This window comes from Heterocephalus glaber, unplaced genomic scaffold (assembly GCF_053883595.1).
Source record: "Heterocephalus glaber isolate CG9 unplaced genomic scaffold, H.glaber_assembly_v1.0 deba00001481, whole genome shotgun sequence".
NCBI lineage: Eukaryota > Metazoa > Chordata > Mammalia > Rodentia > Bathyergidae > Heterocephalus > Heterocephalus glaber.
In genome coordinates this window covers 17,850,794-17,873,044 of record NW_028258317.1, presented here as the reverse complement: position 1 = coordinate 17,873,044, position 22,251 = coordinate 17,850,794, and the positions used below count along the sequence as shown (strand labels likewise).

The 22,251-nt window shown below is 44.2% G+C and overlaps 1 protein-coding gene and 1 long non-coding RNA gene across 2 annotated transcripts; both read right to left on the bottom strand.

Annotated features, from left to right (window-relative positions):
• Nucleotides 1-1,902: 1,902 nt before the first annotated feature.
• On the bottom strand, nucleotides 1,903-13,987 carry LOC147825845 (uncharacterized). Its single transcript, XR_015440018.1, has 4 exons — nucleotides 13,847-13,987; nucleotides 5,596-5,725; nucleotides 3,010-3,079; nucleotides 1,903-2,040 (listed from the first exon to the last, which is right to left on the bottom strand). It is a non-coding gene; the product is annotated as an uncharacterized LOC147825845 (long non-coding RNA).
• Nucleotides 13,988-15,191: 1,204 nt separating this feature from the next.
• Spata31f1 (SPATA31 subfamily F member 1) lies at nucleotides 15,192-21,398 on the bottom strand. The gene is given in 6 exon segments (XM_021253007.2): nucleotides 15,192-15,505; nucleotides 15,508-18,370; nucleotides 18,372-19,008; nucleotides 19,804-19,864; nucleotides 20,492-20,537; nucleotides 21,181-21,398. Coding segments are annotated over 6 exon segments (4,002 nt in total). The 5' UTR covers nucleotides 21,325-21,398; the 3' UTR covers nucleotides 15,192-15,254.
• Between the last annotated feature and the right edge of the window lie 853 nt (nucleotides 21,399-22,251).

Genomic DNA, 22,251 nt, shown 5'->3' with positions numbered 1-22,251 from the left:
TGCATTAATAAATTTCCTGTTTTCACTATATAGTATAAGTCTTGGTATATTACATTTTTGTTCTCATTTGTCTCTAGTTATCTTCTAACTTCCTTGTGATGTCTTCTTTGACTCTGGTTGTTTAAAAGCATGTTGTTTAATTTCCATATATTTGTGAATTTCCTATTTCATCTGTACTGAATTTGGGTTTTGTTCCATTGTGACCAGAAGAGATACTTTGTATGATTTTAGTCTTAAAATTTATTTTTTATTTTTGGTACCAGGGATCAAACTCGGGACCTTGCACTTGCAAGGCAGGTGCCAGAACCACTGAGCTAAATCCCTGGCCCTTTTTGTCCTTTAATTCTTCCACTGTCTTTTTTTTGTATCTAGTTCATTTTTGGGAGGTAGTTTACCATTATGATTCCCTTCTGCTTTCCTTTTTGTACATTTTGTAGTAATTTTCTTAGTGGTTACCTTGGTGATTACAATTAATATCTTAAACTTATAACAATGTAATTTAGTTTTAATAACAACAATGTAGTTTCAGTAGTGTATAAACACTGTTCCTATACACCTTAGTCCCTTCTCTTTCATATTGGTGTCACAGACTACATCTTTATACACTGTGTACTCACTAACATAGATTTATAATTATTGTTTTGGGCCTAGGGATGTAGCTCAGTGGCACCATGCCTGCATGGCAAGCACAAGGTCCTGAGTTCAATCTCCGGTTCCAAAAAAAACCAAAACAACTTTCCTATAATTATTGTTTTATGCATTTGCCTTTTAAATTATATAGGGGAAAAAAAGAGGAGTTGGAAACCAAAAAACACAATAATACTAGTTTTTATATTTACTTATGTATTTCCTTTTACCAGAGATCTTTATTTCTGGGTATGGCTGTGAATTACCACTTACTGTCCTTTTGTTTCAGTGTGAAGAACTCTTTAACATTTTTTATAGGCAAGTCTACCAGTAATGAATTCTTCAAAAAAATTTTTATGTGGAAATGTCTTATTTGTCTTTAATTCTTTTTTTTTTGTCTTTAATTCTTGACAGATAGTTTTGCTGGAAATAGGATGTTTGTTAGACAGTATTTTTGTTTTCCCCCTTTCAGGACTAAACATATCATCCCATTGCCTCTTGGCTTTTGTGGTTTCTGAAATCAGCTGTTAACCTTATCAAAAAATCCCTTGTAGATAATGAGTTACTTCTTTCTTGTTTTCATATTTCTCCTTTGTCTTAGGATTTGTAAGAATCTTTGAGTTTCTGCTGCTTGGGGTTCATGAGCTTCTTGGATATGTATATTCATTGCTTTTCATCAGATTTGGGATGCTTTTAGACATTATTTCTTCAAAAAATCTTTCTGCCCTTTCTCTTCCCCTTCTGGTCTTCTGATGACGAGGTACATTTGGTGTTGTCCCCAAGGCTCTGTTAATTTTTCTTTATCTTTTCTTTTCCTACTTCTCAGGCTTGATCATTGCAATTGTCTTATCTTCAGGTATGCTGATCCCTTCTTTTGCCTGTTCAAGTCTGCTGTTGAATGCCCCTAGTGAAATTTTCATTTCAGTTAAAGTATTTTCACTTTTAGAATTTCAGTTTGGGTCCTTCTTTTAATAGTTTCTATCTCTTTATTGATAGTCTCAGTTTTTCATTCCCTATTTTTCAATTTCCCTTGCCCAAGATTTTCCTATTTCCAAGATTTCCTCTTTGCCCAACATTTCTTTTAGTTATTTGAGCATATTTAAGAAAGCTAATTTATTTACTTATTTATTTATTTTTCGGTACCAGGGATCCAACTCAGTACCTTGTGCTTGCCAGGCAGGCTCCAAGAAAGCTAATTTAAAGCCTTCATTTATTATGCCTAATGTCGGGATTCATCAGGGATGGTTCCTGTAAGAAAAATTTTTGCCCCGTTAATGGGTTATACTGTACCTTCCTGTTTTTTTGTGTGCTTTGTAATTTTTGTTGACTACTGGATATTCTGAATATTGTAATGTAGGATCTTTGGAAATTCAATTAATCTGCTCCTTAAGAGGTTGCTGATTCTGTATTTCCCTGAAAGTAAGACCAGTTCTTATTAATTTTTTGCTCCAAAAGATGCAATAGGGCTTATTTTCAGGGGATGTCTTATTTTTTTATGTACAATAATCTACATTTATTTATGTACAAAAATCTATATTTATTCAAATACAGTCACATCATCTTCTTCTGGGACATTGTCATAACTCTCCAACCCTTGCATTCCAGTCTGAACTTCTTTTTTGGGGTAGGGCTTACATTACAAGCATCCTGAAAAATCATGCTAGAGCTTATTTTCTGGTTAGGTCTTATTTTGGGGAAAATGGTATTTACTTGCTGATGACTATATTATTCATTTGTAACTTCTCCAAAACTAATTTTGCAAAGTGTGTATTCTTTGTTGGGTGGGGCCACTGAAGTTTCTGTTCTGTATTTCTTAGTTCAGCCTACTGACCTGAGAAGGGTCCCTCTCACCTCACCCAAAATTTCTATCCCTTTAAATCTTCTGATACATGCTGTTGGGGAAGGTGCCATATAATCCAGGAGGGGCTGAGAACAAGGCAAGCCTGTCCCATGCCAACGAAAATGTACAATCCCAAGTTTGGGGGAGACAGGTTCCCACTGCCTACTCTGCCATAATAGGGATATTACTTCGGAAGATGGGATGCTGAAGAGTTGGAGATGGAATTTTGTTGGAATAGGAATGAAGAGCTAGTATTTTTTTTTTTGTACTAGCGATCAAACTTGGGACCTTGCGTTTTTGAGGCAGGCGCCAGAACCTCTGAGCTAAATCCCCAGCCCAAGAGATAGTATTTTATCCCTACGTCTACAGAGGAGAGGGGCTGGAATTTGAGTGGCCTAGAGGATAGATAATTGAGCCCGTGGCTCTGAAGTTTTCCAGCCAGTTGAGATTTTAACCAGGGCAGGGAGTGACTCTGCTGCAAGAAGGCATTCCAAGAACAGGAATGGGCAAAAACTAGGAGATAAGATTTCAGAGTATTTTACCTGGTCTGAAGGCAGATGTTGGCACCAGAAAGATTTTTAATTTCCAGCTCCCCCGACTCCCTACCTGCTTCTGTGGAAGTGGTGCAGAAAGTAAAGATTAGGATTAATCTATCTCAGAGGTTTTCTAAGAAGGCAGGGTAACATGGGTCTGGGGGAATGGGTAGATGACAACAGTCTTATTGAATTAAAACGTTTTCAATCTCTAGTACAGTTTAGAATCACCTGGGGACTTTGATATAAAAATGTAGAATGTAGAGAACTCAAAAAAATTGGGCCCCCCAAAATAAAAGAGTCAAGGAGCCATACATGGTGGCACGTGCCTGTAACCCCAGTAGTTTGGGGGCTAAGACAGTAGGATCACCATGAGTTCAAGGTGAGCCTGAACTACATAGTGAGACCCTGTCTCAAAAAAACAAAACAAGAGTTGAAAGATGTGTAACTGAAATGAATAGACACTTTCACTTCCAGAAGAAAAATTACAAATGGCCAATAAATACATGAAAAAATGTTCAACATCACTGGCTATCAGAGAGATTCAAATTAAAACAGCACTGAGATTCCATCTCATGTCAGAAAGAATGACCATCATTAAGAAATCAAACAATAACAAGTGCCAGTGAAGGAAAAAGGAACCCTTTCATATTGTCCATGGGAATATAAACTGGTGCAATCCCTATGGAAATCAGTATGGAGAGTCCTCAAAAAACTAAAGCTATACATTCCATTTGACCCGGCTATTTCTCTACTAGATATCTCCCCAAAAGAGTTAAAGACATCATATTACAGTGATACATGCATACCTCTGTTTATAGCTACACAACTCATAATAGCTAAGTCTTGGAAGCAGCTTATATGTGCATCAACAGATGAATGGATAAAGAAAATGTGGTATAGGGGCCAGGGATTTAGCTCAGTGGTTTCGCCGCCTGCCTCAAGAGCAAAAGGTCCCAAGTTCGATCCCTGATACCAAAAAAAACCATAGTTCACAAAGAAAATGTGGTATTTGAGGGCCGGGGATTTAGCTCAGTGGTTTTGCCTCCTGCTGCACAAGCACAAGGGCCCGGGTTTGATCCCCGGTACCAAAAAAAAACCAAACCCCCCCAAAAAAGGGAAAATGTGGTATTTGTACCCAATGGAGTACTACTTGGCCACAAAGAATGATAAACTTCATTTGTTTGCAGGAAAATGGATGCTAAGTGAAATGTTAAGGGAAATAGGACACATAAGCTTAAATATTGCATGGTTTCTCTTATATGAAAAACCTAAAATATAAATAAAGAGCAAAATAAAAGATACATAGTAGGAAGTAGGGAGATAAATTTTGTCCAAATGGAGAGGGGATCAAGAAATGGAAGGAGGGAGAGAAAGAAAAGGAAAAGGGGATAAAAAAGGAATTAAGATGCGTTATGTGTATGTACCAACTCCCACAAGGAATGTAATCATTATGTAATGCAAACATGTACTAATAAAAAAGGAAAACTGTCTTAGGGATGAGACAAAAATACAGAATTAGGGTCACTACCCCAGACCATCTTAAATAGAATCCCAGAATAGAGCCAAAAAATCTGTATTTGTACCTGGGTGTCCAGGTGATTCCAAACTTTTGGTAGGGCCGGGGTGAGAGAGTCACCTGGGCAGATTCTGCTGCCCATCCCACACTCCAGATGGGCACAGAGCCAGTAGAAGGGAACAAGGGTGGTCCGGGGATTAGGAAGATGAAGTGACATCCCCCCTACCTTTCCTGAGGGGGAGATCTTCTGGCCTGGCACAATGTGTAGAAGGAGGTGAGATATGTAAAGGACACAGGGGCTGTGCTGCTTCCTCTCCCAAAATCCCAGGCGCCCTCTCGCACCCTAAAACTCCCACCACCCCTTGTCCTTATTTATGCCATTATGGCGGTGGGGATCAGATGGTGCCCACACCTCCTTCAGGCCTCATCCTTGGCTGTCTTTCCTAGATCCAGGAAGCGTTTCCAAGCACAGACCTGTAATCCCCACCTCTGCATTTGAGTGTGCAGAGGTAGAGCAGCCTCAGAGAGATGTTCCATCCTGGAGATACTCGGGCCTCCTACTTGCTCTTGGGGCCTAGAACCTAAATTAGGTTTACCGAGAGAAAGAAGGCAAACAGTGGGGGCTAGGCTGGAGGTGGAAAACTGGCAGGACAAAAGCCAGGAAGGAACTAGCTGCCTTGAGAGCAATGAAAATGGCAAGCCCTTTCTCTCCCTGTTTTCTGTGGGTGGACCTGGAGCATGAGTGAGAGGCACCAAGGCAGCCTGGAAGGCAGTGAGCCTAGATAAAGACAGTGCCAGGAGAGGGGCTGAGATAACAAGAGGAGCTGTGACCCTTCTTTGAGACCCCAAGGCTGCAGACCCTGTCATTCTGCCCTAAGCTGCTAGCCTGGCCTCATTCCACCTCACAGTTCCACTTGAACCCTACCTTGGGTGTAGGAGTCTGGAGCCTGCAGCCCAGAGTCCAGGCCTCTGTTGGTCCTCAGGCCAGGCTGTGTGTAGATGATGGAAAAGGGACACAAAGACTTGGATGTCTGCACATCTGAGATGTGAGCATTCACCTGAGTTTCTTTCCTTACCGTGAAGGTTTTGGCTTGGTGAGCTCTGAGAGTACTGTTTACAATCTCTGGGGAGGTCCAGGTGCAGAGGGGTGCTCCATTGGTGGCTGGGGGTGAAGGGTGGCTGATGTCAGTGCTATCCCGATGATGGCTGAAGGGGTAACACATCCTATTAGAGACTGAGACACTGGAAACAGGGGAGAGGAGCTGTATTTACTGACACCTTCCTCGGCCCCACCATCTGCAGATCAATTACCTGTTTAAGACCAGCACCTGGGCCAGTTCCGGGGTAGACTTCCCAGGTGTGGGTGTTGCAAGAGTCTGGAAATCCCCATATTGGAAAAGGGCACATTCCCTTGAGCCCAGGCCTGCCTGCTCCTGCCTGCTGGAGGGTTTCAGGGCAGCAGATGCTCCCAGCTTGGCAGGCAAGAGCTGGGAGGGGTATGGCATGAATTTTAGCTAAGGGGCTGGGCTAGTCCTGTAACATGATTTGGAGTGGGCCAGGTTCCCTGGGTCTGTACATCCAACAACTGTCAAAGGGCCTAGGCATTTTGGTGCTTCTGGGTTCCCAGCAGAGCTCTGAGCCCTCCAGGAATAAAATGCCTTATGGACTGCACAGTTTTTCCTAAAGGAGCCACTGAATCCCTGAGGGTGCAAGTGACACAACCCTTCATATCAGTGTGAGCACATACATTCCTGTGCCCAGTGTAAAGGCATACATTATACATTAGCTAATGTGTAGCTACTTAGGACTAGGGTTAGAGTTAGACTTAAGCTTAGAACAGCATGGACGTTGTGGTTACAGATTGGAGTTGGACAGTGGTAAGCACTGGGCTGGATTTTGGTGATGTTAAAGTTGGATGTTAAAGTTTGGATGGAGTTTGTAATTTCTGTTGATAAGAGCTAGTGTATCTTGGATTCAGATTATGTTAGAGTTGGAGTAGGGCACTGCTTATATATTTTATTTATTTATTTATTTATTGGTACTGGGGATCGAACTCGGGGCCTTGTGCTTGCCGAGTCAGGTAGCAGAACCACTAAGCTAAATCCCTGGCCCTGGCACTGCTTATATTTAGGATTAGGATGAAGATTGGCCAAGGAGTTAAATTTTGCGTTGGAGGTTAGTTTTAAACTTCTAAGATAGTCATCTGGAGAGGGACTTAAGCTTATGTATAATATGGGATATTGATCTGGTATATAGGTGAGAGGTTGTTGGCTATTTTCTGAACCTTCCACACTTGAAGGGTATGAGTGTCTCCATAGTTATCCAGTGAGGGTAGATAAATACCCAACTTTCTGGAAGTAGAAACAGAGAGTTTTTCTATATAAATCTTATTTGGCCATGTAAACATGCTTGGGTAACATTAGGCAGCATTACCTCTCTTGTTCTAAGGGTCCCCCTAGAAGCTATCTTTGGAAATGGAATTGGAGCTATGTGACAGATAATTTTGCTTTTCAACTTGACTGGATTTAGAGGTGCCTAGAGGTGCTTTGATTGTAACCTCTCTGATGGATTAACTCACTGATAACTTCATAGCTGAATGGATTATCAGGAGTTGGGGCCTAGGTGGAGGAAGTAGGTTACTAGGGGCATGTATTTCTAGGGCCTTTTCCCTCTCTCTGCTTCATGGATGCCATTGGATGAGCAGCTATCCTCTGTCATGCTGTGCTGGCATGATGTTTCTGCCTGGGAGCCAGCAACCATGGCCTGACATCTCTACTACTTTTTTTTGTACTAGGGATTGAACTCAGGACCTTGTGCTTGTGAGGCAGGTGGCGGAACCACTGAGCTAAATCCCCAGCCCTCATGGCCTGACATTTCTAAAACCATGAGCCATTGTATATATCAGGTATTTTGTCCCAGCAATGGAAAAGTGATGAATAGAAGTTGTTTTAGGGGTTTTGTAGGAGTGGAGTTGTGGTTAGAATGACTTAACATTTGGGCTAGAGCTACACACAAGTGGTCATGCCCTCTGTCAGGGGCTCCTTTGTGGGCACCTGGAACCTGGTACCTGGTTCTGGGTACCCTGGGGGTAACCTGGACTGGATATGTCCTTCTGGTTTCTTCTTCCCTTGTGTTTGCTGTGTCAAAAGGTCTGGGGATCCTGAGTTCGATCCCTGGTACCCCCCCCCCCAAAATCTGGGGATCGGAACTCTGCATACATGGAGCCAGTAGTAAACTGGATGTCCTCATCATAATGAGAGTACCTGGGTACCTGGGACACATCCATGCTTCTTCCCATCTGGGCGTCTGTAGCCGGGTAGAAGTGAACACATTGTGTAGGTGAAGGATCCTGCTGTTGAAGAGGGAGTGGACTCACTCCTGACCTTGACATTCTTTAAGAGTACACGGCCAAATTGTTGAGACCAGGGATATGAATATGAATCCAAGGCTACCCTATAATTATTATTTTTGGGTTTTACTTTTTGGTACAAGGGATCAAACTCAGGACCTTGCACTTGTAAGGCAGGTGTGGCGCCACTGAGCTAAATCCCCAACCCTTATTTATCGTATTTTTGAGACAAGGTCTCCCTATGTAGTTCAGGCTGTGTAGTTCAAACTCACCCCGATCCTCCTACCTCAGCCTCCCAAGTGCTGTGATAACAGGTATGTGCCACCACATCCAGCAAGACTACACTATTTAAGGACAAACAATAGGAGAGAAATTACAAACCAGAGCTCAGAGAAGGGAGCCAGGCATGGTCAGAGGTGACCTAGAGGTTAATAGAGGGGAGGTTTGAAGGGTGGATTTGGACTGCATTTGTGTCTGTGGTTCTGTGCAGTGGGCTGTCTTTGTGTAATCTTATCTTTATGTCTGCAAGATCGTGCCTGTGTCTGCTTGAGCACGAGTGCTCAGAGTGTTAGTGAATCTCTGTAGGTGTGTTTCCTAGACACATTTGTGTGTTCTGAATTAGGTCCTGAGTGGCATGGTTGACTTTCTTTTTATTCTCTAGGCTCCTGTGTGGCTGGATGTCTGTGTCCATGTGTCTCTGACTCGTGTGTGTGTGTGTGTGTGTGTGTGTGTGTGTGTGTGTGATTTTTCTCTGGCCTCTGGCTTTGCCTTTCCCCTTTCCCCTGACACACCCCAGCTGCCAGCTCTATTTACCGCAAGAGTGGTTTCCCTTCCCACTGTCTGTATTCCCATGGCTCAGGCTGCCTGCCCAGGGCCCTGGTCCTGTGGCCTCAGTAGCAAGTCTGACCTTGGGAGTGTTACACTCTGGAAATCCCCCACTGCACTCCTTGCCTGGCCCTGGACTGAGGGATATTACACTTGAGGAAAGGGATAAGGCAGGAAAGGGGGGCAGTTGGCAGAACCTACCCCTCCTCCTGGAAACAAGTTCTCTCTGGCCCCTTCCCAGGCCCTCTTCTCCTCATGCTGTCATCGAGGCTGAGCTTCCAGGGTCCTGGCCTCACTATCTCTGGGCATGGGAATGGATAGTCCTCTGCAAGCTCAGTCAGACCTGGTCAGCGTCTGGTCCTCTGTGTCCCCAGCACCATACATGCTTGCATTGTGCTTGTTTCTCATAGCTCCAGTGGACTCGAGTTATTCTCCCTTTACTCCCCTCCTTGGAGTGGACATAGAAACAATTCTTGTCTTCCTTTCTATGAGGGGCCTGGCCTAGACCATGGGCTCCAGAGTTCAGGGGGAGCATTGGTTGGCTGATAAAGCAGCAGAGGCTCAACCTCCTCCTTCACGGTACAGGAAGCAGCATCTCCATGTGGTTTATTCCCATGCACATCCTGCTTTCATTGCCCTTCCTGCTTGGGCTGCAGTGAGTAGGTACAAGTGAAGCTGCCACGGTCCCTATCCTGTAAAATCCAGTATTTAATAGAAGTGGTATTGTGGAGAGGCCCCTCTCCTCCTCTTCGGGTGGTCACTTGCCTGGAATTCTTTCTAGACAGTTCTAAAGTGTTCTTCTCATGGGGGTGAGGAAAGTACTGTAGATATCAGGGCCATTCACCCTGACTTGATGTGTAGGAGGTGAACCCCAATGTTCCCCCAAAGCACTGATATATTTTTAGCATATACCCCTCATTGTGCAATAGTAAATCTTTCAACATGCACCCTCATAAGGCTTTTGCTTCTTCTGAGTTTTCTGTCTAATGCATAGGGGAAGGTGAAATGTGGGTTTATATTAAAGTTATGATTTAGAGTAAGAGGACCTCATCCTCCATCAGCATCCTGCATGAATCATACATTCTCATCCTGTCTTCTTTCAGTTCTTGACTTTGCTGAGAACTCAGAATCCTGCACATCTCTACTCCCGCTCTTCTCTCTGCTCCCAACTTTTTGTCACAGGACTTTTGTCAGTGGCATGGATCCATGCTGGGGTATGACAGGTAAACCCTTTGGGGAACCATGGGAAGGACCTGCTCCACCCTAACCCAGGATGTGTGCACACTGACCCAGTTTCCCACCTGATGCCACTGTGACTCTTCTGAGTAAATTCCTTTTGTTCTGGGTCTCCCTGTGTTCTACCTCTGTGGCTGTCTGCCAACTCCCAGCAGGCAGAGAGGATACGCCTGTCACAAGACCTCCTTTGATCTTTGGGAACACTTCAGGAAAACACCTAGTGAGTGTTGGTTTAGCAGGCCTGGGCTTTGTGTCTCTCTGCCCTGGGGGCCAGCTAGGGGCTGGCATTTATCTCTTAAGCACAGAGTCACCATTCAGAGGGACACATCGAAGCTTCTTCCCATCTGGGCTTCTGTAGCCTGGTAGAAGTGAACACATTGTGCTAAACAGTGGGGTTCTATCAGAGGAAACAAATCTGGCCACCACTTCCTTCTTGTTGATGGATGCTGATGGATCCTGAATTTCCTTAGGAATCAAGAGCATCCCTCTCTCTTATACCACATCATAAGCAAGCTCAGTACTTCCTGCCCTCCTTCCAGCTCATGGCTCCTTTGTATTATGTTGGCATGAGGGTGCAGAGGTGTCACCTTCTGAGGGTTATTAAGGGGCTAAACAGAGAGGTCCATTCCATTTGCTTGGGGCAACCTTATTGTCTTCTTGCTTCCCAATTTGCTTCTTCCACAGCAGTCTCCCTTGTCCCATGATGAACACTAGGATGTGTTCAGCTCTGTTTCTCCACGGCTGGCACCATGCTCTTGCTCAGGCTTCACACCTTTAGAGCTTTCTTTGGGATCTTTCCTGCAACTCTAATGTTCCAAAATCACTTGCTTCACAAACATGATTGGCACTTCAGGCCCCATGAGATCTCACACTGCCACTAATTCCATAGGCCCTAAAAGAAACTTTCCAGAATCCCTGCCCACCTATAATTTTTTTTGGCTTTGACTTTTCATATTGCCCTCTCCCCTCTACAGCCTAGGTCCCTTCTCCTTCTGTCACTCTTCTGGGTCTTTCCCCATGCTCTGATTGTGGGAGAAAACTTTCTTCTTTGGATCCACAAAGTGCTGTCTTATTAACACTACATTTCTCTACTTATATGAATAGGGTGTCTGTGCTTTAGCCCAAGCTGGTCCCTCGACTTGGGGACTTGCTCCTATCCCTTACCTTTTTCCGCTCCACAAGGCTTTTTCAGTAGTTCTTCTCTTGCTTTCCTGCATCATTAATTTATCCCTCTCAACTAGATCTTTTCTATAAACATTTATCCTCTTTGTATCCAGACTTTTGAAGACACCCTCTTCATACTGTTGCCCCATATTTTTGCACCTTTATTTGAAAAAAACTCCTGGAGGGAATTGATGACACTTGCTTTCAAGACAGTTAGGAATCACTACTATAGGGGAAAGGCTGGCACCACACAGTAGACGCCTGGGTGCATAAACTGATGCCCTTTGTAGCATGGCATGTTGCTCATGTGCCCCTTTCAACAGACTCATCGTGAAACTCTGGTAAACCACAGAAGCAGAATGCTTACACAAAATGAAGCAATTGTTACTGAAGTGGGAGGAACCCAAATAAACCTTCTAGCTTCACTTGCCTGGTACCAGGGAGTGAACTCAGGACCTTGCACTTGTGAGGCAGGTGTGGCACCACTGAGCTAAATCCCCAGCCCTTTTACTTGTTCTTAGTAGACTTAAAAATTACTAATTTTGGAGGTCACACATTTGGGCAATATACCATTAGTTTCCCACTGGTATGCTGCAAATAATAACTCCTGAAGTGTGGGTTATGCTAATAGTTGCCTAGGTTACTTTGTAGAAACTTGAAGACCACTTTTGCTGAAAACACTGACTCTTCACTCAAGCCTACAGATATATGATGGTGACTAAAATGGAATAAAAGTTTGGCATCTCTGTCTTCATTGTCGTGTCTGTCCTTGTGCCAGGTGATCTTATTAATGTGAGTGGATTAAGAGACTCCTGGAGAGGTGATCAGATCATGGAGTGCTATACTCAGTGGACCAATCCACTGATGTTCATTTCTGAATGTGCTCTTAGGGGGGGCAGTTGGAGGTGGGTCGCTGGGGGTGTGCCTTCAGAGGGTATATTTCTTCATGGTACCATTCCCCTGCTGTACTTCCTGGTCACTGCTATGTCCTCCCACCATGAAGCTCCTGCCTGAAGCCAGCTGACCCTAGACTGAAACCCCTGAATATGAGCCAAATTAAATCTCTCTTCTTTTAAATTTTAGGTGTCAGGTATTTGGTCCCAGCAGTAGGAAATATAGTTTCCTTCGCTGTCTTAATCCTTGACTCAGCTCTGGACATAGACATGTTGATGATTTAAAAATGTTTAGTCCAAGATATAATACAGGGTTAACTTGGCTTATTGCCTGTTGGAACTGGTATTTTCTTTTACCTTCTCTCTCCCTTCTTTTTTCCCCCCTAACCCTGTGCTTTTCCAGCAGCTAAAACAGCCCATGTATCTAAAGCCTGGAGCAAATCATGAGGCTGGAGTGTTTACATAGGCTGACAGCTCCAGTTACAAGAGTAACTCGGCAATTCTTAGGATAAGATGACCATGGCTACCTGGTGGTCTAAATCTTCCAAGAAGGAGACATCTTTAGGAAACATGTCCCTGGCTAGTGGAAATTTACTGGATTTTTAGCCTACCCCAGTAAATCCATAAAAACTCACACTTTCTTTGTCCCGGGAGCACCCTGATCCCCCCTTTTCTCAGTCTGTGCTGACTTGCTTCAGCTGAAGTCTCCACCTTCCCTCCCTCCCATTAAATATTGCCTGTGTATGTTGTTGAAATACTTGGTTTAGTCTCATTTCTACAATCTCTGAATCAAGAATCCCATTTGGTGTTGTTATCACTAATTACTTTCCTTCCATTCTCTTTTGAATCCACTCCACTTATGCCTTCATCTGAATCACACACCTGAGACTGTTCTTCTCAAAGTCATAATTTTTTTGCAGCTAAATCTGATGGTCCTCATCTTACTTGGCTAGTTGACAACTTCTCATGCAGTTAATCACTTTGTCCTTAAAAAAACTTTCTGTTTTTGTTTGCCATTACACCACACTCTTGGTTTTCTTGCTACCTCATAGGCTATTCGTTTTAAGTCTCCACTACTTAGTTTTCCTCCTGTATTTTCCAATTTCTTAAAGTACCCTAGGGCCCAATCCTTAGATTTCTTTTTCATTTTCACACTTAGTCCCTTGGTGATCTTAGCTGGTAGGCCGTATTTTATATATGTTTTATGTACATGTCTTTATCTCTCTGTGTCTACCTATGTCTGTTATATGTAGTCAGGACTCTCCCTGAGGATATCATGTTTCTGTATCAAGCACAGACCATTGGGAGTATGATCTCAGGATGAAACACAGAGTTATGATGCTACTACTGCAGTCATGATAGCTGTGAAGGGTGTGAGCAGTGGTCATAGTTTGGGTGAAGTTTTGAAGGCAGAGACAACAGATTTGCTAATGGATATAGACTATTAGGGGGGAAAGGTCAAATTCAGGTCTGCATTTTTGGATAGTTTGAGATGAATGTTGGCTTCTAAGTGTACATATTGATTAGACAGTTTGGGCATATGAGAACATCTACTTCATGAAATTAGCTGCTCCATTGTGGCTGGGCCTGTGTCTTGTTCATTGTTATGTTTTGCATAGTATTGGCATATAGTAACTACTCAAATATTTAATTGTTCAGTGCAAGATGCTTCCCAAGTTCATTTCATTGTGACCCATATCTGGGGACCACCCCATCAGCTGACTATTCTTCTCCTTTGTCAGGGTCCCACACTTCATAGCACTCACGATACTGATGCAATGCATTATTTAGACTGCTTGCAATTAAACACCATTAAACCAAAATTCTAGAGGTCAAGGAATCCCTGAATTAAGATCTTACCTGATTGATAGTGGTTTATCAAGTCATTACACATACTAGCCAGAAAAAGAAAGAACAAGTTCCTGGGACACATTTTCATAACTTCTAGCAGGAGGGCTGATGACAGTTGGAAAATGGCCGCTGGAACACAACTTAAGTGCACTGTTCTGTAAACATTGAGAAAGAAAATACTCCAATGTAACTGGCTGAGAGAGGTGGGATAATGTGAAGCAGGCAGTGTTTTGGGATAAGAGGGTAGTCTATAAGGAGAAGTACTTGTTTCTTCTAGACTGATTGGGGCTAAAAAGTTCCCAAACTTTGTATGTAAACAGGGCATGGTGATGATGGGATTTAAATCAAGATTCAACATTAACAGTCATTTTGTTGATTTAGTCTGTAGCTGATAACATTTATTTTCCTTATCTCTTCTTTACTCCAACCTCAGTTTTTGTAATTAGGACATCTTAGAATTTTTCTTTTATGACCACTATTCTTGGCCCTGGAGATATGAGACATGCAAAAGAATTTTGTGGCAGTGGGTGGTATTGATAAAGAAATAATGCACAACGGGGCAGGCCTTTGTTGCCAAGCCTGTTTTGCCATAGGATGTTCTGTTCAACTAATGTGACAATTTGTGCTGCAAAGCAGTGTAATTGTTTGTGACCCTCTATGTTTGTACCTAAGGTTTTAAGAATGTTCTGTTAACTCCGCCCATCTGCCTCAATGAGCATACTTGCCCTGTAGGTTAGCTCACTCCCCTACTGCAAGATCTCTATGTAAGGCTGTTCGCATTGCTATTCGGGGCTCAGACTTCGGAGTATGAACTCCTCTGTGTCCACCAGCATAATAAAGAATCCCTCCATCTTTCTGAGTGCCACTTGACTTCTTAGCTGCCAGAGACCATAACACTTGGCTGTAATATAGTATAGAGCTGTAACACTTGGCTGTAATGCTCAGCTGTTGTACTTTGCTGTAACAGTATATGTTTAGAATTCAATTCCTATCTTTACACAAAGGAACTTCCTTATCATATTCCTTTATCTACAACCCAGTGTGAGCTGTGAGCTGTGAAATGCTGACCTATGTGAATGACTCGATTAAAACTTCTTCTATGGGGGCCAGGGATTTAGCTCAGTGGTTCTGGCGCCTGCCTCGCAAGCGTAAGGTCCCGAGTTCGATCCCCGGTACCTCCCCCCCCCAAAAAAAAACCCAAACAAAAACTTCTTCTATGGGCAGAGCTGACTTTTTAGCCTCATCCAGCCCTCCTTTTAACAAAGTACAATGGGGATAAGGAGGACGCAGATAGCTCTTTGTTTAGAGATAAAGAGTATATTTCAGGTGGCAGCGTGTCCCACCTGTTTATTAATGGAAATTACAATAGTAGAGTTCTTCAAAGGATGCAGAAATTGGGAAGCCTAGAAACTCTTAGTCAAACCCCTGGGTGTTCTCCTTGGGTAAGAAAATGTTTCTGAGCTGAGGGACGGGAGCGAGGGTAGGTTCCCTGATTGGGTGGTACAGCCACTCCAGGACAATGTCTAGGACAGTGGCAGGGGTGGCCTGAGATGGAGACAGATCCATGTAGTTGGGAGCATAGCTGCAGCTTATTGTGTGGGGAATGGAAAGCATCTAATGAGTCCAGGCTCACTGGCCTCTCTGTAGGAAGTGACTGGGTCTTGGTGTGCCAATTTTAGCTTTCTCCATGAGGCTTTTGGCTGGAGCCAGGCTCTTTTCAACATTTTCTTTTACAGTTTTGGCCACATTCCCAGGTGTAGAGAAGATGGGGTCCACATGCCCTTTGGCTTTTGTCATGGCACTGATATAGTGCGGAAAGGATTTCATCTTATTTATGAAGCCAGAATCTGGAAGGCTGGGCCTCTGGTGAGAATGGGCTGGCATCTTCTGCCCCTGAAAAACCTGGCCTTGCAAAATTTGGCCCTTCCAATGCTTATGCTGAGTTGCTTGGCCCAGGAAAGTCTGGCCCTGTGACGGTTGGGCCATTGCAGGATGAAAACTCTCAGGGATCTTTGCAGGTTTGAGAAGGACATTTAACCTTCTTTGACAGCCTTTCATGTCATGCTCAGATTCTTTTCCCCCAGGAACCTCTGGATATGGCTCTGGAAGCTTAAACTGGGGGTGATACCAGGAACTATGTTGCTGGAGATCCACAAGATGACAGCTGTGGGTCCATCGCCAGGAGCCCTGGGGTTTTCTGTTCTGAAGCATCTCTTCTGGCTTCTGATCTTTATCAGGGTGTCTTTCTGCACTGCTTACAGAGAGCCCAAGCCCTGCATCCCCTTCTCCGAGGTCCCCTGCTGCTTTGGGTCTCCCTAGGTTCTCTCTCTCTTCTGCCAGTGTGGGGATTTGGGCTGAGTCCTTGTCCTTGCCTGGGCTTTGAGGCTCACGGCTCCAGGGTTCCTCTGGGCTGGGGTTGTTTACACTGGCCTCCACCTGAACACAAAGCACCTCGGCCTCAGTCATTCCCATGCTGGGTTGTGAGATCTTAGATGGCCAGTGAGTAGAAGCAGGGGGCACTGCTTTGGAACTAGTTGGCTTTTGGTTGTGCTGCACCACCTTCAGCTGAGAGGCCAGGTGTTCTTTAAGGTGGACCCAGTCTGAATCTGGGGCAGGAGAGGAGTCTGGTGGGATGGGCAGTTTCTGGAGCACTGTGCTTCCTTGGTTGCTTAGACTATTAAGAGACACCTGTGAGGACTTGTCCTCTGGGCCAGCTGCAGTTAGTTTCCGGGACTCCCTTGACCTTATGGGAACTCCCAATTTTATCTCTAGGACCTTTTTTCTCAGGTGGAAGTTTATCTTGGACAAGATATGTGCCTTGGATGAGTAGGGGACAGCAGGATGTGTCTGGCTCTCCAGAGGCACCGACTCTCTTGTTCCTTCCACCTGCACCTCAGGTTGAAAATCTGCATTGTCTGCCCAAGTCTCGTTGTCATTTTGAAAGCATGGCCCAAGCCTCCTACTTGGCTCTTTTAGTGAGATATTCTGAGCTAGAGGCTCCTTTGGGGTTTCCATAGGCCCTGGCACCGTCTCTGTGGTTACAGATTGGCTAGGGATTGCTGGAGCCGTAGCCATAGAAAGAGCTACAGAGTAAAGAGCAGGCAGTCCTGACAGGAAGGCGAGATACTTGTGCTGTAAAGTCATCTCCAGTTTCTCCATGGTTCCTTGAGACAGGGCTCAGTGTAGCTTAGGGTGTTCAATGACAGTGACTGCTGAGACCTGTTTTTGCTGATCAATGGCCGTTGGCATCCAGGGCATAACTTTGTTATATAGGTGAGGGTCAGTTGCTGCCTGCAGCTCCAGGGGCTGGCCTTGTGGAATGCAGGGGAAGGGAGCCACTGCCAGGCCCCTAGGAACTGTGCCTTCCCAGGAGCTATAGACACAGCAAGGGACCTTGCCCTGGTGGATCTGTTGACATTTGGAATCAATGTGGCTCTGCAATATTGCCTTGGTCTGGGTGAACAAGTGTGGCATGGGGATTGACATCTGGGCCAGTATGGGTGAGAATGGGTCACCATTCCCCTTGTCCTTTAGAGCCATAGGCTGGGGGTTACTCACATTGGGTAGGGTTGTGCTGCTGCAGGACAGGGTCTGCTGATCAGCAGAGGGAAGGAGCAACTGGAAGGACTGCTGGATCTTCTCGGGCAGGCCCCAGCGTAGGTGAATCAATTGCTTCTGGAAGTGAAATTCCAGCAGCCTGCGAGCATGCCCTGGGAAGAAGTGTAGTTTCCTGGAGACTGGCTTCCCTGGCCAGGACATTTTCCCAGTCTCAGAAGCCTTGGCTTTGTCCCATGGCTCAAACTGCAAGGGGTCGTGGGCATGGCGAGCTCTCTGGATGACAGCTGGCAGACCCCACTGAAGCTGGCACCATTTCTGCAGCAGGTGCCATTCCAAGATTTTACATTCAGCTAGAATCAGAAATGGGACATTAATAAGAGCTTGTTGCTGTTCAGCTGGAAACACACAATTTGGAGAAGGTGGAGAAGAGGGCAAGTTTATCTCAGGTGGTGTTTTTGGTAGCAAGGGGTGGAAAGAGAGGCCCTTGAATGGAGGAGAATCCTTCAGTGGGGGCTTGGATACATTCTTGTTCTTGGAGAGGCTTTCAGAGCTCAAGAAAGTGGCAGCCAGGGAGTCACTGTGCAGAGAGGGGAGGCCACAGAATAGCTGCCTGTATTTATGGTGCAGATTGTTCCCTGAGTCCTTAGCCTGTCCTTCAGATGTTAGATAGAGGCCTCTTAAGACTTCAACAGGTGGAGAGGACAAGGCTAGTGACTCATAGTTCTCGACTTGCTGGTAGTGTTGTCTTTGTTCTGGTTTTATAAGAGACCATTCAGAAACCCAGATAGACTGAATGGGCTCTCTGGTTGTGTGTGGACCCCAGGTGTATTGGGCATTGGTCCCAATTTTGTCACAAGTGACCTTAGAAGTACTATTCAGAATGGAGGAAAATTGTAGGTTTTTTCCAATTTTGCCAAACAATATTGGGTCTGGCATAAGCTGCTTCAGAGAATCTTCCACATGTCTGGGGAGACCCCCACCTCTGGAAATGCATCCATTTTTTCACATGTCCTTCAAGAAGCCTCAAAACTTTAGGTCTGAAGAGTGGCAGATGGGCAGGGAGGACTGAGTCCACATGAAAGGTCATAGGATGTGTCAGGTTAGTGAACTCTGAATTCAGTGACTTCAAGTGATAGTGGCCTTGGTTCCCCTCGATAAGGTTGGGTTTATTCTGCATCATCTCCTGATCATTTATTGAAACCATAGGTTCCTCAAGCTTTGAAGAAGCCCTACTTAGTTGAAATTCCTGCTCTAGCTGGAGATGATCAGCAAAGTATTCTTGGATACTGATGGCACTAGTTGTCTGGGCAACTGTCTGGGTTAAGTACTTTTGTTCTGTTTGTTGTGATAGCGTTGGGATTGCAGGTGTCAGTAAAAGGTCTCTGGAGAACTGAGGATGATGTTCCAGATTCTGCTCGGAAGACACCGTTGACAGGGACATCATCTGTAGGCAAGAAGAGCCTTGTGATGGCCCTGATAAAGTTGGGGACATCTGGTGGTTCTTATCCTCCAGCAGCTGCTGAATCTCTAGAGCCACGGCATTGCAGGTTTGGCAGGAAGGATCTGCACACAGGAGCTGCCGTACACTTTCCTTCTGGGGAAGCCAGTGCTGGCTGGGAAGGGAAATGTGGCAACTGTTAATGATTAGGAATATTTGCCTCCTGGAAGTGTGTGGTATGGGGATTGCTACTGCCCACCCTAAGTCCTGTAAGTCCTGAATCTACATTGTAGAAAATGAGGTCTTCATGAGAATTTTGCACTGTGAGAACTATGGGATGTTTTTGCTGCTATAATAGAATCTGTTGGAATTATGTCTTGTTCTCCAGAAACTTTAAGGAGAAGATGATAGGTTCCTGTAGGACAGTTTTCCCAGAAATGGGTCAGGAAAGGTAATGTGAGCAGGGCCCAGCTGGACCTGGGAGTCTGCCCTTGAAAGAGTATAGATTAAAGAGAATATGACAGTGAGGACTTTATGTAACGTCCATTCTCTTCACTAGATAACCTGTCTCATGGCTGAGTGAAAATCCAGTAGCATTTTCTAGGACTTGTGCATTAATCAAATCTTGAATTGCAGAGCTACTATGACCCTATCTAGCAAATCATAGAATTGGGTGACTTTTGCCTTCTGAGATGTCTGAACCCCCCTTGGCCCTGGCACCTTTCTTTTTCTTTTTTTTTTTTAGGTACCGGGGATCGAACTTGGGTCCTTGCGCTTGCGCAGCAGGTGGCGAAACCACTGAGCTAAATCCTTGGCCCCCTGGCACCTTTCTTAATCAGCGAATCAACCTCTTCAGTGTATGTCTCCCTCCCAGCCATTACCTCCTCTTTTTTGCCCAAGGCCGGGCCAGGCCAAAAAATCATCACAGTCCAGCCTGGGAATAGGGAGACTGCAAAGAGCAAGAGATCGCCTTTTCATGACTGAGAGCAGATCCCACGGCTTCTCTGCTTCTTTCTGGGAACATCTCCTAGCTGAGGAATCAGGACAGTGTGTAACATAGTATAGGAGTGTTTTCCAGGTATTCTGTAGGAAGCTAAATAGTAAAACCCTTTCCTAATAAGGCTGAAAACACAGAGTCAATGCTCTAAGGCATGTTTTTGTATATTAACATATGATGCCTTCACTATTTTCACTTGATCTTCATAACTACAAGTAAGTGAGGGAAGATTGTCAATGTTATGGCTATTTTATGAATAAAACTGAAAGATGAAGTGATTTCCACAGGGTCATAAAACTAGCAAATGACACAGTTAAGGACGTCTGCCTTACTCCCTCAATTCTTTTTTTTGGTACCGGGGATTGAACTCTGGTCCTTGCACTTGGGCAGCAGGTGGCGAAACCAGAGCTAAATCCCTGGCCTGACTCCCTCAATTCTTTAACCTCAGGGAAATAAGGTAGAGGATTTTGGAATGTTTCCGCCTTCTGATTTTCTATCTACCCAAGTCCTCCATGAAAGTCATCCATTTGGAGAACTGGAACTTTCACCAGTTACAGTACCTGGCTCCTGGTTCTCCTGGGACTAAGGGCCATACAGGGACATGAACAATGGGAAGCTCAACTACAGTGGAAGGGAGTAAGAGGAAAGATTGGGACTTTACCTGTTGATGCTGCATCTTTTCCCTTTTGCCTGACTTTTAGGTGACACTTAAAGAAAAAACAGAATGTGAAGCTGGGGTGCCATTTTTTCCATATCCAAAATGAAACAAGTTAACACATATTTCCCATTCCCATTCTATGTATTTGTCTGCATTTTATATACTCTCCCACATTTCTTTTACCTATATCCCACTTTTCATCCCAGAGTTTCCCTTCTATGCCTATTTCTCATTCACTTTGAGGCTCTCCATTCTTCTTATCCCCATCCTTATCACAAGTTCTGCAGGGAGCTTAGAAAGGTGAAAAAGTAGAAGAGATTAAAGAATGAGTGTTTCTGTCAACACAAGGACTTAAGTTTACAAAGTTCACCAACTAGAAAAATCCCCTATATTGTAAGGTCTTCTGAGATCTCTAAGGTATACTTTATATCATCTTGTTTTCAACCCAAACCAAATATAGCAGTTCTTGGTTTCTACAAAGGTAAATGAAGGTGTAGTATATAAAAAGAGGGTGAGTGAGTAATATGGAGAAACACAGAATTTAAAATCTTATCTGAGGGCCAGGGATTTAGCTCAGTGGTTTTGCTGCCTGCTGCGCAAGCTCAAGGACCTGAGTTCGATCCCTGGTACCAAAAAAAAAAAGCTTATCTGAGGCTTAAACTAATTCAGTTGTGGTCATGGTGTTTCCCTACCCAAGAGCAGCTCCTTTTAGGTTCAGATCTCAATCCATGGTAACTCCATTTCACTTGCCAGATAAGTAGGATAATGATGAAGATGGAGCCACAGGTATATAAGGAGTATACATTATTCCATAGAACAAATGTAGGGCTCAACATGGTCTAAACCTCATTAGCCTGAGGAGCCCAACCATCCCTACATGTAGGCATTCAAGGTTCTAGTGACTAATGACTCCAAGTGCTAGGCCTTGTCATGTCCACCTCACAGAGGACAGAACCAGAATACCAGACTGCATCACAATGCCCTTCTGTTCCCTAAGAGAAGCTCATGTGGTGATGCAGTCTCTAGATGAGAGTGTCTGGTCATCTGTAAAAGTTACATAACCTAGGTCTAAAGGTGCTCCACTCACAAACAGAATCTGTTTCCCACTTTCTCTTCACTGCCTACACCGGCCTGTTGGCTCAGTTATATCCTTCACAATTATCTGGTCACCAATCCTCAGAAACTGAATGCTTTGGCACCTGGGGAGAATTTTGACCCCTTGTGAAAATGAGTGGATGGGACAGAGGAACCTCTACCAACTCCCTTACTTGTCTTGGAAATATATTTGTGAAGCCCAGAGGAGTTAGGGAGGTTGGAGTGTGGTCATGCTTTAAAAAGGAGAGCTTGGATGTTTCAGGCAATGAGTTATAAAAAATTAGAAGTACAAGAAGGGGAGGGAAGATCTAGTGGCTATATCTTTCTTTAAACAACATTGTTGCAGCCTGCCTCACAAGCACAAGGTCCAGAGTTCAATCCCTGGTACCAAAAAATAAAAAACAAACAAAATTTATCTTCAATCTTACACTTGTGGATATTAAATTGTTTATACGTACCAAATAATACTGATGAGAACCTTGTTGTATAAGTCCTTGCCCACAGGTTTAAGTATATATGTAGGAGAAGTTCCTAAAAGTTAAATTGACAGATCAAAGGAATATATTATAAATGTTATTATTGCTAATTGCCTACCAATTGTACAAATTTCCATTTTCAACAGAACCATGTAATGATGTCTCTTGCCAGGCATAGTGGTGCATGCCTGT